The 19005-nt window shown below is 36.8% G+C and overlaps 1 protein-coding gene across 2 annotated transcripts in view; it reads right to left on the bottom strand.

Moving 5' to 3' along the window:
* The window catches only part of Btbd9 (BTB domain containing 9), a 398183-nt gene that overhangs the window by 337350 nt on the left and 41828 nt on the right, over positions 1-19005 (bottom strand). Inside the window, exons 1-6 of one of the 2 annotated variants that reach the window (XM_076858777.1) lie at positions 17625-17689; positions 17245-17456; positions 13571-13934; positions 12306-12570; positions 3223-3442; positions 666-785 (exon numbers count right to left, since the gene is read on the bottom strand). In XM_076858777.1, coding sequence (XP_076714892.1) covers positions 666-785; positions 3223-3442; positions 12306-12570; positions 13571-13934; positions 17245-17429 — 1154 coding nt within the window. In that variant the 5' untranslated portion in view covers positions 17430-17456; positions 17625-17689. Of the gene's footprint in view, positions 1-665; positions 786-3222; positions 3443-12305; positions 12571-13570; positions 13935-17244; positions 17457-17624; positions 17690-19005 lie in introns of those variants that run through there. The other variant, XM_076858778.1, reaches the window with a different exon arrangement.

Here is a 19005-nt window from a genome sequence, read left to right as displayed (position 1 = left end):
TCTTAGCACCACATATAAATAAATGAGCAAAATAAAGGCCCATCCACATCCAACATCTAAAAAGAATATTTTAAAAAACAATCTCACCTGAGGCAGCAGTACCTTAACAATAACAGAAGCTGAGGTGCTACGGTGGGAGGGAGGGTGTGGATATGGAGTCCTGCAGTGAGTAATCCAGGCCCCAGACCCAATCCCACCTAAAACACCTGTTCTGTCAACTCCATCTAGCCACGGACATAGAAGACAGAACACATGCACCCATTATCCAAAAACCTCCTACTGGCCCAAGCATTGCCAGAAAAGCCTCCAGAAGTCTCTCCTGGCTTCCCTGGGAAGAACACGCCCCTAACTGAGTCTGCTTTCCATGTACAGCAGGGAGTTTCAAAGGTATCTCCACTTCTCAAAGTGTTCCCTGTCCCTTCTCATTCTTCACATTTTTGCACATAAATATGGTAAAAGGCATGTTGAATAGTTCTATATTGCATTCTAAATATTAAGGTGCATAATTTTCCATATTTTCCCTAAGTTTTTTCTCCCTTGGGTTGTATTTGGTAGTTGATACCCTGAAAAACTTCTTCCACAACACAGAAAAATGCAGTCTCCATCTCAAAGCTCAAATCTCCTTAAATAAAAATCAAAATCACTTATTAACCATGAGAACTAACCTGCAGACACGAGCTGGAAAATACAACTTTTGCCAAGACCGACATAGATATTGCGAATGATCTATCACTCTGATCCAATCAAGTTCATCCATTGACACTTCAATAAAGTAGGAATAAGACCTATGAATCAAAAGGGAAAAGACAGGGGGAAAAGACATTAAAACAACAATACTAAGCTATACTTAAATAAAATGTTAAAAAGTACCAAAAATATAGAATTAACTAATTATATTTTCTGTACAACAAATTTTTATAACAATGAAAATTACATATATCCCTCTTTTGTATCATTCACCACAGTGTATTAGAATTCTCTCTCAGCTCGTCTGTCTGCCTCATCAAATCACAAACTGCTTAAGAGCAAGGACCACAGCTCAGTAAATATCAAAAGCAAGCAAGACATTTGTTCCTTTTCAAATATGGCCAGGATGTCTTGGTCACACCATATTAGCAGATTAATAGAGCTGATAGGGAGAAGAGAGGGGAGGAAAAAGAAAACAGAGAAGCACTAAGTCCCTGGTCTAGTGCTTAGCCCTCCCCTCTTGGGGGAAAGCCAACTTGGAATGGTTCCCCACAGAGGCTAGTGTATATCCTGCCGCCTCTCTGTCTCCTACCATCCAGCACACACAAGCAGCCTGCAAAAAAATAAATGATATGGGTGAAGAGATAATGAGTGTTTCCTTTGGATACAACTTAAACCTAGCCAGCTAATAACCTGGCAGTAATGAAAATAACCCATCATCCTCCCCAAGTCAGCTACCCTACACCATTACATGCTGGTCCCATACTCGACAAATCTATATTCCTTGTCATAAAGCCAAATTTAAATTTGTGATGCAGTTATTACTTGTACTGTAATATCAACAGGAACAATCTTGGAAGATTTAGGTGACCATAAATGTCAGCCTGCAACCTACAGTTGTGACCAGAAAAGGTCAGCTTATTTTGTGTCATCCCCTCATTTTCTGCTGTACCCTCACCTCCCATTCATTTTATCACTCAGTCTCAAACTGGTTATAACCTTTTATTGAACCTCTCTGGGTTATCAGTAATCCGGGATATAATTTTACAACATGTCAAAATCTTTTTGGCTTAAGATTTTGAATTTTTCACCTCTGCTTATAATGATAACAATTTTTGTGAGAAAAGAACAGTTCCATGGTAAAGTTAAGCGCCAGTGAATATAACACAGATATTTAAACAAAGTGGCCTATATTTAATATTATGAAAACAATGATAAGTACTCTGTGTTTCAAATACACAAACCATTTCTTATTAATTTGTACTTTTGTATTAATTTCATCATTAATTAGATGGGCAAATGTTCAAGCTTTTAGAACTATGCCTACCACATAAAAGTAATAAAAAGTTTCATATAAATATTATCATTATATTGTTATTATTAATCAGAGACTCTTGGAAATGAGAGGTGAGTTAGCTCCACTTTTACAATTAAACATCAAATCATATCCACCAAGACACATGTCAGGATATATATTAATAAAAAGGAAACCAAAAGTGATAACCCAGGGACCTTGTCCACCCACACACCTGCAAAATCCCAGCTCATCTCAGAGATTCCCTTATACATGACTCAAATAGCCCAAGAGGCGAGGGCAGCGGCCTCGCAGGAGAAACACACTATGCCCCGTGAGGCTTTCAGGGCATCATCACCATTACCACTAAGCGCTTCATGACCAGGTCAAAAAGGCTAAAATAGGGCCCCGTTCCTGGGAGGGAGGGTTTAGGTCAATGATAAGCAGCAGCAAGACAATTCAGTTCTGGTACTTCTGCCATCATGGATGGACCCTAGAAACCACTGTGGGTGAAAGTATCCCAGTGGCTGGAAGGCAAAATCCTGAAACCACTGAGGAACATGGGTCCCAGGCTGGAGCACAACAAATTTTTTCACAAATTTCTTTTGTTTTGAGGAGGATATTTATCCACATACTAAAAGACAATTTGTTCATCCATAGGATAAAATGCATGTAAAAGGTTGTTATAAAATCCAAACGTAAGGAATTGAGTGAATAATGTTAACCTAAAAGGTACAATATAAGACTACCATTGAAAGTAACATTTTAGAGGAATATCCTCAAAAGGGTAGAATGTTTAAAATGTATTAATTAAAAAGTGAAGTTAACTTTTGTAAATCCTATCTTTATCTTTATTTTGTAATACTATATGCAGGTGTTATGAGTGTGTGTGTGTGTGTGTGTGTGTGTGTGTGTGTCTAGGCATGATTTAAACACACTAGTTAAATACATGCAAAACTGAATAATGGGTGGAACGATTACTAGCAATTTTTATTTTCTTCTGAGTACTTCTTGATATTTTCCACAATAAACACATATTCACTACTTTTTTAAGTAGGAAAAAAAAATTCCATGTTTTTAAAGGAATATAACCATTAACTCCTCCCACAGAACTAGCTTCAAGATAAACATCAGAATGATGACTAAAATGAATCATTAAAATCTGTAAAACCAAAGTAGATGGCCACAAAGTTAGGTTACCTCCATCAAACATAAATATCCGTTTCTCTCTAATGACTCACCGGCTGTCCCGGTCCCACAGGAGTATCCGTATGTGATTGATAATGGATGGCTGGCCTAGCTTAATCTCAATGCCTGAACGGCAGTCATCATCAATTGGGTGCCTAGAAAATCCGTGATCCAAATCATAATTTTGAGTATCACCATCTAATAAGGCAGACTTCAGCTCCCCTTTTACAACTTGGGCTCCATACTTCATAGTTGCGATGTTTTCTTCTGGAACTTCAATTAAAAATAGAAAAAGCAAGATTAATGGTTACTTATTAAATAATTCTATATTTTTTGGGGGGGAGACAAAATTCTAGGTTTTAAATGATTCTCTTATCTGCATTTAATTTTAAAATGGCATAAACAAGTCTATGAGGGTAGAAGATACAGAAGATCTGTAAGGATTAAGACAATATCCAAAGTTCTAATGAAATGTCACTATCACATCTACGATGTGCCTGGAACTAAATCATTTTAAGAAAAAGTTAATAATATTAGAAAAGGCATATACTGGGATAAACCAATCAGCTCTGCTGAATTCATTCTGTTAGTAGCTTTAATTTAAAATTAAAGGACAAAGATAGCACATAGAATGACCTGTACTGCCATCTGGTCTAAGAGCAACATACAAAAGCAAAGCAAACAGGTCAGACATCTGATAAGAGAAGAAAAAGAAGGGTTCCAATGTAGCAGAGCTGAGAGACACACATGGACATGTTGGATCACTTCATCTAGCTAAAAACCAAGACTACGTCTAGAAGAAAATATATTTCACCTCACTTGAGAATTTTTTTAAATGAAAATTCAGAGTCTGTCATCAAAATCAGTATTATGCTTATTATTAATCCCTCTCTCCCTTCTCCAATATCAGATTTATTAAACATCTATTGTGCCTGGGACTTCAAAGTTTACTATGCAAATTATGTTCCACAGCTCTGGAACCTGTCTCCCAGATACTAACATTCTAAAACTGACACTCTCATAAAAAGAAAAGAGGCTGCATGTTAAGAGGCTGAGGAGGCACAGTTTAGACATGGCTCCACCTTTAACCACGTATGTCACTTCAGGGAAGATACCCTCTCAAACTTCACTTTCTTAAGAGGATAATACTACCCTGTCTGTTTAAGGATTGAATGAGGTGATGCTTGTAAAGCAGTTAGTATGCTCTTAAAAACTGCCATTACTGTTATTAAACATATAAATAAAAACACACAATAAGCCAACTATACAAGTTTATAGACTGTAAGTAAACACCAAATCCTCATGGCACGCATATGTCTTGGCTGTGTGATTTGAAGAAAGGTAAAGTGTGAGCTATAATCAAAGTGTTAGGGGAAAGATGGTAAGTAATTCACCACTGCACATTTCTTGGAAAATTGGTTTTTCAAAACATTTAGAATGGGGACCAGTAAAAAGCATGGCTCCAGAAGAGGACAATAAATACAGCTGAAAAGTGGAGGGTGGAGTGGGATCTAAGCAACTAGCTAGAGACTGAGAAGACTCAGCAACCACAACTGCAGTCACTCTCAGCTGCTTGCCATCAGAAGCTGAGTGGCACAGACTAATGACTTTCTAAGGTCTGTTAGCTTACGATAATCATGCAAGTTCTTCCTGTTCATTTAACAAAACTTGTGTAATGCGTATACCAGGTGCTACACACTGTTCTAAGCACTTGACAAATACCAAATCCTTTGAGAACAGTACTTCTAACACATCCATTTTGCAGATGAGAAATGGAGGCAGAGAAAAGTTAGATGCACTTGCTTACCCAAGGTCATACAACCAGCAAGTAGCAAAGCTGAGGTCAGAATCCAGACAGTCTGTCTGCAGGGCTCCATGTTTAACACAGTGCTGTTCTGCCCCTCTGTGAGGTTTCTGATGGCATGGCCACACCTTTTCTCTTTCTAACCCCCACTTCCCTCCAAGGTTGCTTAAGACCCAGAGGAAAGAAACAATCTGATACAGATTTTTTTAAAAATTAAAATGGGAATTGGGATTTTTTAAAATATTTTTTTGTAGTTGTAGATGAAGTGCTAAGAATAAACCCAGTGCCTCACACATGCTATGCAAGTGCTCTACCACTGAGCCATGATCCCAGCCCAAGAAGTGGAATTTTAAAGTGAAAAAAAAAAAATCTAGATTTGAGATTCAGGCCCTATTATTCACTGTCCTTCAGTGAGGCTTCTTAGTCTCTTTAAATCTGTTTTCTTGGTTGAACCAGGGTTACTTTACCATTAAGCTACAACCCCATCCTTCTTAATTTTTGAGATAGGGTCTCTCTCACTAAGTTGCTAAGGCTGGTCTTGGCTTCCACCGTCACTGAGATTCTAGGTATTTGTCAACATACCCAGATAAATGTGTTTTCTTATCTAAAAATAATAAATAATACTTTTTCTAACCCATCTCCTAGGGTCGCTGTAAAAACAAAATTATACTACAAGCAACATATGCTAAAGTACTCTGTAAATACATAGGCTTCATTTCAGCCAAGAAGTTTATGAGGGGCTGGGGTTGTGGCTCAGTGGTAGAGCACCTACCTAGTATGTGTGAGGCACCGGGTTCAATCCTTAGCACCAAGTAAAAATAAATAAAGGTATTGTGACCACCTACAACTAAAAAAAGGTTTAAAAAAAAAAAAGAAAAAAGAAAAAGATATTTATGAGAACTCATTTGATACCAGGTACTGTAAAAGCAGCACTGGGAGTGACTTGGTGAATCAGACCAAGATGGGTCCTTCTGACCCCTCCAGTCTAGAGATGAAGTACTTTATAAGCAAGCAAACAAGGCTTCAAATTTGTGCTTTTCAATATCGTTAACCACTTGGTTAAAAAAAAAAAAAAAAAAAATATATATATATATATATATATATATATATATATATATATATATATATATATATATATATATCATTAATCACTTTGTCCCTCCTTGCTGGGAATAAAATGTTGAAGCTCAAAATCTGTGGTTGCTGACCACTGGAACCATCTCCTCTAGTTCTGACACCACCAGGAGATAAATTTAAGCCAAAGAGGGAAACATCAAGCTTTCAGATTTAGAGACTGATGCCACCTTTGATTTTCTCTTAACATAAGGTTCTTCAGCAGTAAAATTTATCAAGCTAGGGATAATATACTAGGCACAAGAGTTTCAAATGACTGTAACTCAAAGTCTAAATAGAAATGAAACTTCTTTCACAAGTACAGTTCTTCTTTTGAAGTTCATTTTACAAGTACTTGAGAACTTTTCTAGCCATTCTTGATAGATTCTTCTCTGACAGTATCTTTTGCTTCAAAATGGAGAACACTTATACAAGTAAAAATTTTCTCATGGTAACTAGACTGAGTATCTTTCTGGAAAAAATATAACTCCCAGTATTTTATGAAAAATCTACAGTTAAATAATGAATTCAGTAGGAAAAGTGATTATGAAAAAAATTCAAATCATAAAAAATCCAAACCATGAATTTTCTTAGTAACCTCTATTGGTAGAGAAAAGAGTTCTCAAAAAATACAAGCTGGTAGGAAACAAATAAGATAGTAGAGAGAAGTCATGATTTTCTTTATACTTGTAATTTTAATGAATTTTATAAATATTAAAAAAATTATTGAAACCCTATACTAGTAGAAACAAATCAATTGTTAGAATGGAAAAATGGGGCAGGACCTGTCCCTAGCTACATAGTGCCAAAATCTGAGTGGTGCTGGAGTAGTATCCTGTGTGTTTAATATCTTTTTGTTCTTCATCATCTTTTATTGGACTCTCTATTACATGTAGCTTCAAAATAGATTATATGGACCCAGACTTAGTTCTCTGCTCATGGAATCTCCTTACCCAATTCTGTCACCTCAATCATCTCTACTCCCCATCCTGATTTCCCTAAAGAATGTGTGAATCCTCCTCCCCATGATACTCCCCATAACAAACACAGCATTACAAATGACTTTCTTAACAACTCCTGTCTTACCTTAGTTTTCTCCATTATCCCCACTCTCTACTCCTTTCCACATTCACCAATACTAGTACTCGAACACACCACAAAGTGGAAATTTAAAAGACCCCCAGCAGGAGAATCTAAGGAAGAGTACTGGCCTCAGCAGGCAGAAGTCCAGCACTTTTGTTTTAGCTTAGGCACTGACTTTACTTGGTAACTTTGGATAGTTACCTAGAAAGATTCTAGAACTAAATGTGAACTTCATTCTGTTTATTTAAACAACAAAAAACAACAAGACCTGAGCTGCCTACTATGTGCCTGCTGTCCTGGACCCAGCTCTCTGGAGCTCACCATCTCATGAGACAAGAGCACAACTATGCACACTAAATACCTCTGCAGAGAGAGGCTCATTAGAGACAATTCGAATCCCTAGTTGACAGGATTTCTGCATCACAACAAACTACAGCTGGGAAGATACAACAGCAACAAAAGTCCAAGAGCTTTAAAAGCATGAAAGGTTCAGTATGCACTATCTTTCTGTGATGATGAAGCAAATTCTAGTTTAGAAATCAGGAAAGGATTCATTTATTTATTTTAAAAGTCTATATTCAGGGATTATGCTAGGTGCTGGAAAAATGCAAAAAAAAAAAAACAAGACATAATTAAGTCCTTAGGAATTTCAGTCCAATAGGAGCCTAGGCAAGTAAACAACTAGAATATCACAGTAGCAAAGCTCCCCATCTGATGACTAGAACTATGGAAACAGGCACAGGGTGAACGGACAAATTTAAACATACACAGACCAATAAATTGACTTTCGCCCAATACAAAAATCTTGAGAATAGAATTTGTGATGTAGCTCCCTGTTATAAACAGGCAGAAACAAGAAATTACTGTTCTCTTTCCCAAAGTCTAAAGCCTGATATATACAAAACAAAGTAGCTCAGCCTTAATAGAAAAAGCACTAACTTTCAAGACAGAAATCTCTCCAAAGCCAAGATAAAACCAAATGTTGAGATGTTACAGGTATTTCAAATAGCCTAAGGAAAAAAAATAATTTCATTAAAAAGTTAATTTCTCTCTCCCAGCTGTATAGATAAATGCTCATCATTATATATGCATAAAACTAGTCTAAACTACTTTCCAGAAAGACCAGTCATCACTGGTAAGTTAAAAATATCCCCTGGATCTTCTTTTTTTAAGTAAGAAAAAATATCTCTTTAATTTTATAAAAGCTTCAGGACATGCAGCTTTAAGAATTAAACCTTGTACTAATCAAATTTAATGAATTCAGAGAAGAAGCATTAGAGTCCATGCTCCTGTCCCCAAGGTAGGACCTCCTTCCATTTCATGAAAAGTCCCTAAAGACACAAAACATAGGGCCAGGGAGGAGCAAACCAAACAAATAAATTCTGTCAATAATTCCAAAGTAAGCAGACCTATCTTTTCAAACCATCAGAAACAATTCTGAAACTTTAGAACTTTTCTCCTAATTGAAGAAATTTGATAAAAAATAATGCTAGGGGGTCTGGGGTTGTGGCTCAGCGGTTGAGTACTCACCTAGCACGTGCGAGGCCTTGGGTTTGATCCTTAGCACCACATAAAAAATAAATAAAGGTATTATGTCCAACTACAACTAAAAAATAAATATTTTAAAAAGTAATAAAAATGCTAGGGCTGGGTTGTGGCTCAGAGGTAGAGCACTCACCTACCATGCATGAGGCACTGGATTCGATCCATAGCACCACATAAAAATAAAATATTTTATCTACCTAAAACTAAAAAATAAATTTAAATAATAATAATAATAACAACGGTGACAACATGAATGTTTGGATAACAACTTAGAAAATAATTAATATCTTTATGCTATGCCTCCTTAGTATTTATATTATTGATTTTACTATTCAAACACTTGAAAAGTCAGGAAAAAAAACAGCTTGCTATTTAATCATTATTCAAGTTTAGAAGCTAGATAAAAGATTACCAAACATTTACATTATCTGTTCCTGGAGTTCCCCCCCTGAATTACTCCAACATGAAGAATTGAACATTGATGAACAATAATCATAGTAAGTGCATCATTCTATACCGAGTACCTCTCCTGGCTGATTATGCCTTTCACAAGTAATCTCATGGGTTTATTACAACCCAGATCTTATACCTATTTGTACCAGCTGAGCAAATCCAAGCTACCAGTAACTATGTGAAATGTCCAAAGTACCGCCTCATTCCTGCAGCCATCTCCTAAGCCTGTCCCCTTAACAAATCCAATTCCAAGGTCCTATCAGCAGCTCAGATCAAATCTAGAACAAGAAGGGATGGCAGGGAGTTTCCACAAGAAAGAATACAACAACAAGGATTTAGAAAGTCTAAAATTAACTACTACCTTACCCTCCATCCACCCACACTTCATCCAAGGCTGATCCTCAGCCAGCACCTCTTCCTGGACCCTCCCAACCTGTTTTCTGCCACTACCACAGTATTTCTCTACTACCTTTTACCCCACATATCAGATAGCTGACACATCCTATCTGCTGTCTGTTCAAACATTCATGGCCTAATTCCCTGTGTAGTCAGGCTTCCGTGCAGACTACTTACCAACTCACAACTTTACAGCCAAAGCCTCCTCTCAATTCTTACTGGCCTTGACCTCCTAGCATCAGGAGATGCCATAAACCACGCCCTTCATATAAAAGCTCTCCCCTCAGTCTCTATGGCAGTCCTCTGTCTCAGTGGTCTCTCCACCTCTGCAACCCTTCCTTCTCTACCTTATGGCCCCTAGCCATAGGTCTTCCCCATGTCTCAGACTTTGATTTTTATTTCTTTCTCTATATTTTAGTCCAGGTTTCAATTCTTTTTATCACCAGCTTTGACTGCTTCCTAAACAACAGTAAAGTGTTTCCACTTCCTATCAGATATTTCTTTTTAATTCAGTTACCAAGAGTCTGCTATATGCTATTCATGCGTTAAATGGTAATGACACAAAGATCAATGAGATCTACAAAGATCATCTCTGCCTTCAAGGATCAAGACAAGTAAACAAATATGTTTAAAGTAATGTGATCAATGGGACAACTCCCACACAGATGTCGAGATGAGGAAGAACATATCAATACTACAACAATGGCTTTCTATATTAAGCTTTCTATACACACATTATTTTTGCACATTATTTGTACACTTTATTTCAATTAATTCTTGTAACAATAGTAGGAGATACAAAAGTAAACTCTTCTATTACCAGATAATATAACTGGAAAATGACTAATTCAGGATTAGAAATAAAGTTTGTCAGGCCTCAAAAATCAATACTTTTTGTCTATGCCTAGTGAAAAGAAATCTAGATCTGATGAGTCAGGAGATGAATCCAGGCTAAGGATACCTGTTTAAGATCAATCAGTATTTCAAGCATGTCTAACGCCATGGTCAAGGAAGAGATCACTCAGAGAAATGACTAACATTAAACAGAATTTACAGCTTAAATGTCCCAGAAACCCTCAAATGCAATAAATCAAAAACCAAGCTCAGCCTATATTTCATTAACTCTAAGGAATGTCTTTCAAATTTCAACAATTCTGAAATTAGGATATCATGGAGTGCCATGATTTAATTGGCAGTATTCTTTTCTTTCTTGGTGGTACATAAAATAATAATGCCTCAGAATTTCTGGCTTCTTCAATTTGAAAAAATATGTTAACTTTATCCTAAATTTGGTACCCAACTTGAAATCCCTTGAATCACTAAAATCTAATATTTTTCCATAATATCCCTCCTATACATCCATTATTTTCCATTTTTCTGACACCACCTGGTATAACACTGTTATCAATTGTGTACAGATTAAAAGCCCTCCTCACTGGTCTTCCTAAATTCAGTTACTCCCTATTCCAAATCATCAAGGACAGCACCACAGATCAATCTGCCCAGACCTCAACTGTGCACCTGCTGCTGTCCCTCTGCACTCCCATGCATAACAAGGAGATTCCAAGCAGTTTCAAAGACTTCCATGATTTGGCTTGAAATGACCTATACATAATTTATTATTAATCAACATAAGCCTTCTATTCTTTTTTATTATTTTTTAGTTATAGATAGATAATACTTTTATTTTATTTACTTATTTTTATGTGGTGCTGAGGATAGAACCCAGTGCCTCACATATGCTAGGCAAGTGTTCTACCACCCACTGAGCCACAACTCTAGCCCCATAAGCCTTCTATTCTAATCAGGCTCTTCTAGATGTGGCCCCTCAAATGCTCTAACCTCTAATTAGCCTCACTGGTCTTCCCACCTGAAATTCACCCAAAACTGATGCCATTCAAATCAAACTTGAGCTTCATAAGCTCCATGAAATCTCCCTCATTCTAAGCCACTCTCTCTGAAATGGCATAGCATGTACCCTCTTGGACACTGTATTTCAGTTTCCATGCAAGTTATATCTTATATCACAATGAAATTAAAAGGATCAAAGAGACTGTTTTTTTACACTTATGCAGCATAATATAGTGGTTACTTAAACAGACTCTGAAGTCAAACTATATAGGTTTGATTCTTGGCTCCTTGTTTTTCTGTGTGACCTTGGGCAAGTTACTAATGTCTCTGTGCTTCCTCATTTGTAAAATTAGTTAAACATAAGAACTACCTCACAAAGAGCTATGAAATCTAAATGGTCAGGTTGGAAGGACCTGTTCTCACTGCACAGTAAGCATTTGTTAAGTGTTAATTGCTATTATTTTCACTAATAAAAAAATTTACCACATAAGTATTGAAAATGCCGTGTCAATGTTAAATATCAGGGCTGTTATTTAGAATCTCCATGTCTGTAATACCAAAATATATACACAGCATGTACTAAGTACTTCTCTGATGGAGGAAGTGAAGAAAGGTCTTAGGATGCAAAGCAGCTTTTCAGAAAAATGATTTCTGATATTCTGGGGAATAGATGAAATTTGTCCAGGAATGACTAGAAATAGTCATGTGGGGGTCTAATAAATCTCAGGAAGAATTCATAGATAATAACAGGAAAGATATTCCATAGGAACTAGAGATGTTTAGCCCTACATATACCATTTATACCTGCACTATGGTTTTGTAGTGAGTAGCTACAAATGGAAAAAGATGCAAATAAAACTTTTGGTGAATTCAGGATAACCAGGTACTTACTGAGCATGCCTCTATAATTGAGATCCATATCCCGGCTCTCCGACCGTACTTTAATAGCATCCAGAATGGCGTCCGGAGACAACAGTCCCGAGGGCCTCACAACATTGAGAAGTTCAGTGAGGCTCATCAAAGGTAAACGCACAGCCTGCATGATTTCCACATGATTCTCCTTTGAGTTGTGCTTACACCAGTTTAACAAGGCTAAGAAAATATCTTTTTCAGGAGCCGCAAATGAATCTCTTAACACAATGTTTAAAAGTGCTGTCTGAAAATGATAAAAAAGGAAAAATCCAGTTATGATAGAGACCAACCATGTGTACAATCAATCAGCCTAGGCTTTACAGAACTGCAGATATCACTTATATTTAGACAATTCCTTCTGACCTTCATCTTTCCTTATGCCACTTGCTTATTATGGCTGCCTTAATAATAAGAAAGGAAGGTAGCCCTTTCCTTCCTGCCCAGGTACCTTGTACTACTAGATGGTCTCTCCAATACATCTGTACCTGTCTTTTTTAAAACAGCAGGAAGAAAAGTGACCAAGTGAAGAGCTCTCAATACATAACAAGTTCTTTAGGAGAACGTACACTTGTAAATCAATAAGATACATCTGGCATTTGAAAATTAAAAGACTTGAGCAAAATAGTTTTACTCTACCTATGATAGTGAATTTTGAGCCAGCCAAAAAAAAAGCAGTGTTTTAAATACATCAATGACTCATCAGACTTTCTTTATCAATTTTCCCTCTTGCTAAAAAAATGATTAAGGGCTATGGTCATGGCTCAACTGTGGAGTGCTTGCCCAGCACATGTGAGGCCCTGGGTTCGATCCTCAGCATCACATAAAAATAAATAAATTAAATAAAGGTATTGTGTCCAACTACAACTAAAATATATACTTATGTATTTTTTTTTTAGAAGAATGATTAGTTGCACTCTCCGTCAGAGAAATACAAAACCAAGAAGTAGTATGCAGTACCACAAAGGACCCTATTTGGCTGTCATCATCCTGAAAACAATCACCCAACAGCACAGTCTCTTTTGCACATAAAACTTGCCAGAAGACTCTTAAAAGAAAACAGAATCAATTAGCTTCTCTTCTTCTCTGATCTACAGTCCCAGCAAGCAGAGGCAAGTGGCTAGACAGATATCATTGGTATCAAAGAGGTTCTTTATTTTTTGTTTTTAGTTCATTATTGTATTGCCACTGTACCCATATAAATAAAACAATGCATACCTACAAACCACTTGCAAACAACAACACACCTTGGAAAGGGAGAGGAAACCTTCACTTGAGAGCACCTCCTGAGCATTTCTGTCCATGAACATGCAGCACATACAAGTTAACTTGGGAAGTGAGTAGAGACTGGCGACATCAAAAGTCATACAGACATTCTGAATGTTAAGTATGGTGCAGAGATATTCAGAAGTAGAATCCTCCAGCTCTGGAAATCCATATTTATGAGCCAGGCTCAAAAAGTCCAGCAGCACCTCCTCCTTCTCATCTGTCAGTGTCGCCCGCCCAGTGTAGATGTATTTGAGTAGCATTGTGAATGCTTCTGCAGTGGTGTCTTGAAGAGGGATTTCTGCTTCAGGCTGAGATTCCCGCATTCCACCATACAGCAACGCTCTACACATCAGAGAAGAAACACAGGAGGAAAGCCTCGGTAAGATTTGCTACAACATATGTGAAATAATAGTTATCAGTGTTATACAAACATATATTTGTTTAATGGCACAAAGATCCAGGTGAAAAAATGAAAAGTAATATTTTAAATGATTTGTTAAAGCAAGAAGAAGAGGAATTTAAAAACCATTTGAATTAATTTCATAAACAACTGAACTAATGAGTTATCCTGAGAGCTTAAGATTAAATAGGAAATCGGAAGTCATCCTTTAAGAAGAACAATGAAATCAATATAAAGATACTAAAAATCAATAGGCAGTTTAAAAACTAAATCTCTATACAAAAAGATGTAACCAGATCAAATTAAAAACAACAATCAGATGTGATTTTCCCCTGCAGACTGGTAGAAATTAGAAAGCCGGTTAATATCCAGAGCTTTGAAAGCAATAAGAAGGTTCTTTCCTGCACTACTTTGAGAGTATATAAAAATGGGCCTCCATTTTCAGAAAGTAATTTAGTAATTGAAATCTGAAATGTGTATACCATTCAAGTCAGTAATCTCTCTCTCAAGACTCAACTATAGAGAAATAACATAGTAAAGGTAAATACAAAAAAATATATACTGAAACACTGGGGAAACCTCAATAGGAACATGGTTGAATATGGCTGAAAAATGATGACATAATATTCTATGCAGCCATTACAAAGACCAATGGAGACTGATAAGTACTGTCTTGGAAAGATCTATCTTGGTTCTCTCACAAGATATAGCGGACAAGTAAGGAAGGTTCCATGCTTACTGTGAAAAGTTACTCTTGTATAGTTAGGTTGTCCTTACCTGGGAATTGATAGGCTTTTATGACAGCAGTTAGGCCTCTCCTGACTACCGATAGTTTGGTTTATTTTGCACAAGAATAGTGTTCAATGAGAATCTAATCAAGAAAGTCTTGGTAACGGCTCTGAGTTTAGCCAATGAGTCATCAAATATTACAAAGGTTCGATATTCAGAGAGACATTAAGAAAAAGTGAGGGAAGTACACTGCATTCACTCAATATGGCCTCCCAATTTCTAAAAAGTATTTGAGTTTAAGAATATACTGATAACCCCAAAGATACCCACAGTTAGTTCCAATTATTTTTGAATACTGTAAACTGCAAGGTATACATATTCAAAAATATTAAACATAAAGCTGAAAAATTCTGACTTAATGAAGAGTAGACCTTCCCCCCCACCACCACTGGGGATTGAATCCAGAGACACTTAACCACTGAGCCACACTCCCAGACCTTTTTTTTATATTTTATTTAGAGACAGGGTCTCCCTAAGTTGCTCAGGTCCTTGCAAAATTGCTGAGGCTGGCTTTAAACTTGAGATCCTTCTGCCTCAGCCTCCCTAGCTGCTGGGATTACAGGTGTGTGCCATGATGCCCGGCAGGAGAAAACTCTTAAAAACACTTTAATAGGGACTGGGGCTGTAGCTCAGTGGTAGAGCGCTGGCCTAGCATGCATGAGGCACTGGTTTTGATCCTCAGCATCATATAAAAATAAACAAATAAAGTAAAGGCATTCTGTCCATCTACAACTACAAAAAAAATTAAAAAAAAAAAAAAACTTTAATAGTAGTAAGTGGACCAAAAGTAAGAAAACTTAAAGATACACAAAAGGAAAAATGTGCAGAGGTCAGAGGCTGGTAACAAATAATGACCTGGCCAAGGTCAGATGAGTTGGCTAAGGTACCAAGGAAACTGAAAAGGAGAATGTTAACAGGAATCTGTTAACAAAACTTCTCCCGTCTTTTCTAAGCTCCTGATTTCATATATAGTAGTATTTTATTTGAACAAGATGGAAGTGTTGAAAATGTTCATAAGTGACTCTAGCAGTTCTAGCTAGAACACATATTTCCAAGAGACACACTTTATTACAACATATGTGAATCTGGGTGTTGCTGTTTTGTCATCTTAGTTTGTCTTATGCAAAACAGTTAACCGTCAGCAGTTGGGAGAGGCCTAAGCACCTTCACAATCGCTGTCACAAAAGACTGTCAATTCCCAGTAAAGGGCAAGTTAACTGTATAAGAGGGAACTTTTCACAGTAAATATGGAACCTTCCTTACTCACCTCCTGTACCTCAGGAAAGAGTCAAGACAGATCTTATAAAAGCCAATGTGCCATTTTCGCTAGAAGGCAACTAAAATTTTAGAGGCATGGACCTCTCTCCATTTTTAGATCAGCTTCTTAGGAAAAATCTATAATTGTATGGACCATTTGTTACTTGTAAATAAATAAGGTCCATTATAAGAGATACATTATCACTCAGTCAATAATTCAGAGACAATTCCCTTATAACTAATGTAAGTAAAATGAAGGGTAATTAAGAGATCAGTATAATCTGAAAATAAAGGATCTAATAATAAACAATAGCTGTATTTATGTGGGATTTTTACATTAATTAAGTATATATTTTGTTTAGTCTTAGTTCTAATATAACTATGAAACTTAGTCTCCATCCCTATTTGTTTCTTTTAACTGAGTTTAAAAGTTTACTCATCTTACAGATCTCTCAAGTTACCTACAGGTCCTAGGCCTCAGCAGCCGGAATCCAAGAGGCATACATGTTCATTAGCAGGTTGGAAGCTGAGTATTACCTAAATTACAAGAAGTCTATCTGCCAATCAGTGATGTGAAAGGCATACAATCCAAAATTAAAGGAATTCTGTTTAAAAAAAAAATGTTAATTTACTGTTTTGAATATAAAATTGCAGAAATACAGACTACAATGAAATCATTTATATCCTTTTGTATTTTGCATGAATATTATTCAGGTTCACTAAATTATTTTATAATTCTATTAATTTGAAAATCAAATAAAAATTATATAAACACCTAACTCCTGCTGTGTGCAGGTCCCAGTAGAGAAGCTAAGGCCACTAGCATTGTTCTTATACACTATTGGTCACAAATGTTAAAGCAAAAATGCATGTACATATTTGAATAAAATAAATGTCATCCCATGTAGTGGGGGAAAAAGACTCAGTCTAAGAAATATTCTTCAGATCTTAAAAAATAGTCAATGGGTACTGTCTGGCCTGGGAGGCCTTCAAACTCCTTAACTCTAAGATGGTTCCTAAAGGAAAAGGTGATTCTAAAAACTAATAATAATTTTAAAAAGTCTACCAAGATGAAATTCTTAGAGAGGCTGAATTAAAAGTTTGCTAGAATTTGCTAGTTTGCTTAGGTGCATATTTTTCAGAGTAGAAAATACCAGTGTTTTCTACACAATGACTTAAATTTTCAAAAAAATATTACACACTTACCGAAAATATTGGCATCTGGCTGCTAAAATTACCCTGTGGGCAGGAAAACGTTTCTTTTCAACGACAAATGTGACGTCACCATATTCTTCCCCAATCAACAAGGCACCGATGTGCTCAGACAAAATGTGCACGTGATCAATTTCCCCCACTGCAGTAAAGGGGCGAAGAGGGTGGCTGTTACTCATCTTGTAGAACAGACGGTAGTCACTGATCTAGCACACAAAGAAGGGGTAAGAGTTAGCATGGAAGACAGTGCACTCAGAAAGCCATCTGATAACACAACTAAGCAAAAGTTCAAAGTGCTCAAAAAATTAACATGAGAGAGCACTCATCAATGGTTGTTTTATTAACTGATTTATTCTGAGAAACACTCAACCTACTTTCAGGCCTTGTCACAGTGGAAAAGCAAAATGCCAGGATCTTCAAACATTCAGGCAATTAAAACCATCACATTCTAGAAAACTGAGCCAAGTACAGGTCCCATATTCCTTATTGTACCCGCAGGAAAAAGAAAAAAAAAAAATCAACATTATTTTACATACATTTATTTAGTAAGGTTTAGCATAACTATACCCAGATACACCCAGGCATACATCTAGGCCTCAATTACAAACAGAATAAATAAAATTATCAGATTTCACAGAAGATACTTTGGTGTAAAACCATCTTAAATACTCTCCAAAAAGTAATCTTCTGGAATCACAAAAATAACTTGACATTAATGAAAGTCTACAGTAGCATCCAAGCCCCTCCCAAAAAAGAAGAACTCCAGAAGTTTTCTCAAGACTATAATTTCTGGGCTGGGGTTGTGGCTCAGTGGTAGAGCTCTTGCCTTGCAGATGTGAGGCCCTGGGTTCAATCCCCAGCACCACATAAAAGTAAATAAATAAAATAAAGGTATTGTGTCCATCTACAACTAAAAAAAAAAAAATTTTTAAAAAGACTAATTTCCATCTCAATCTTGTAGCTCTGATGATTAGGTTACTAGTGTTTACCAGAACCTCACTACATTTATTTCACTTATAGGCACTTCCTTGCTTTTATACGCAATGTCTTTCTATAAAGTAACTGAAAATCAAAGGTTATAGGTTGATGAATACTTTTACATGTTAGAAAGGGGATTTAGGATTTTAGAAAGCTAATTTGCAGGTACTTCTCTTCCATATTATATGGAGACTTTACTAGCATTCCCCAGGTGGAGAGAGATCTGGTTGCCCAGAGGTGACTCAGCTACTCCTCTGTTGCACCAGACACTAGGGGAATTGAGCCGGATATGTTTTCCCCAGTGGCCGTCTATACCTTCATGAACTCTCTACTTGGACCAGAATCAAGGCTTTAAAACTTCCATATCCAGATCCATTATTTGCAAGGTAAAAATAGCCTTTCTGTCCTACAACTACAATGAAGAGCTTCACAGACCAAGTTCCTGAAGCTACCTACTATCACACGCCTGCCCCCAACAAAGGAATCAACAGCAAGGACTGTGATGCAGAAGAACAGGGAAGGACCAGCTAACAAAGAGACATCCACTCAGGTAAGTGAGAGAGCTCCTGGTCTCCTTATAATAGGTAGGAGCGTCAGGGGACTAGCAACATCCTCCTGTTATTGCCAGGACAAATCCCTCTCCTTCCAGTGCAGCCTCAAAACTGAAATGTCTCTAAATGTATGAAGGACCAAATTCAGCTTCAAAGACTCTGTTTAGGAGCATAGCAGGTAATGTGTGCTACCGTAGTCTAATGTGTAAGACAACGGCCCAATACG

The sequence above is a fragment of the Callospermophilus lateralis genome, chromosome 6 (assembly GCF_048772815.1).
Source record: "Callospermophilus lateralis isolate mCalLat2 chromosome 6, mCalLat2.hap1, whole genome shotgun sequence".
Lineage (NCBI taxonomy): Eukaryota > Metazoa > Chordata > Mammalia > Rodentia > Sciuridae > Callospermophilus > Callospermophilus lateralis.
The sequence above is the reverse complement of the archived record's forward strand: the minus strand, read 5'-3'. Positions and strand labels throughout refer to the sequence as shown.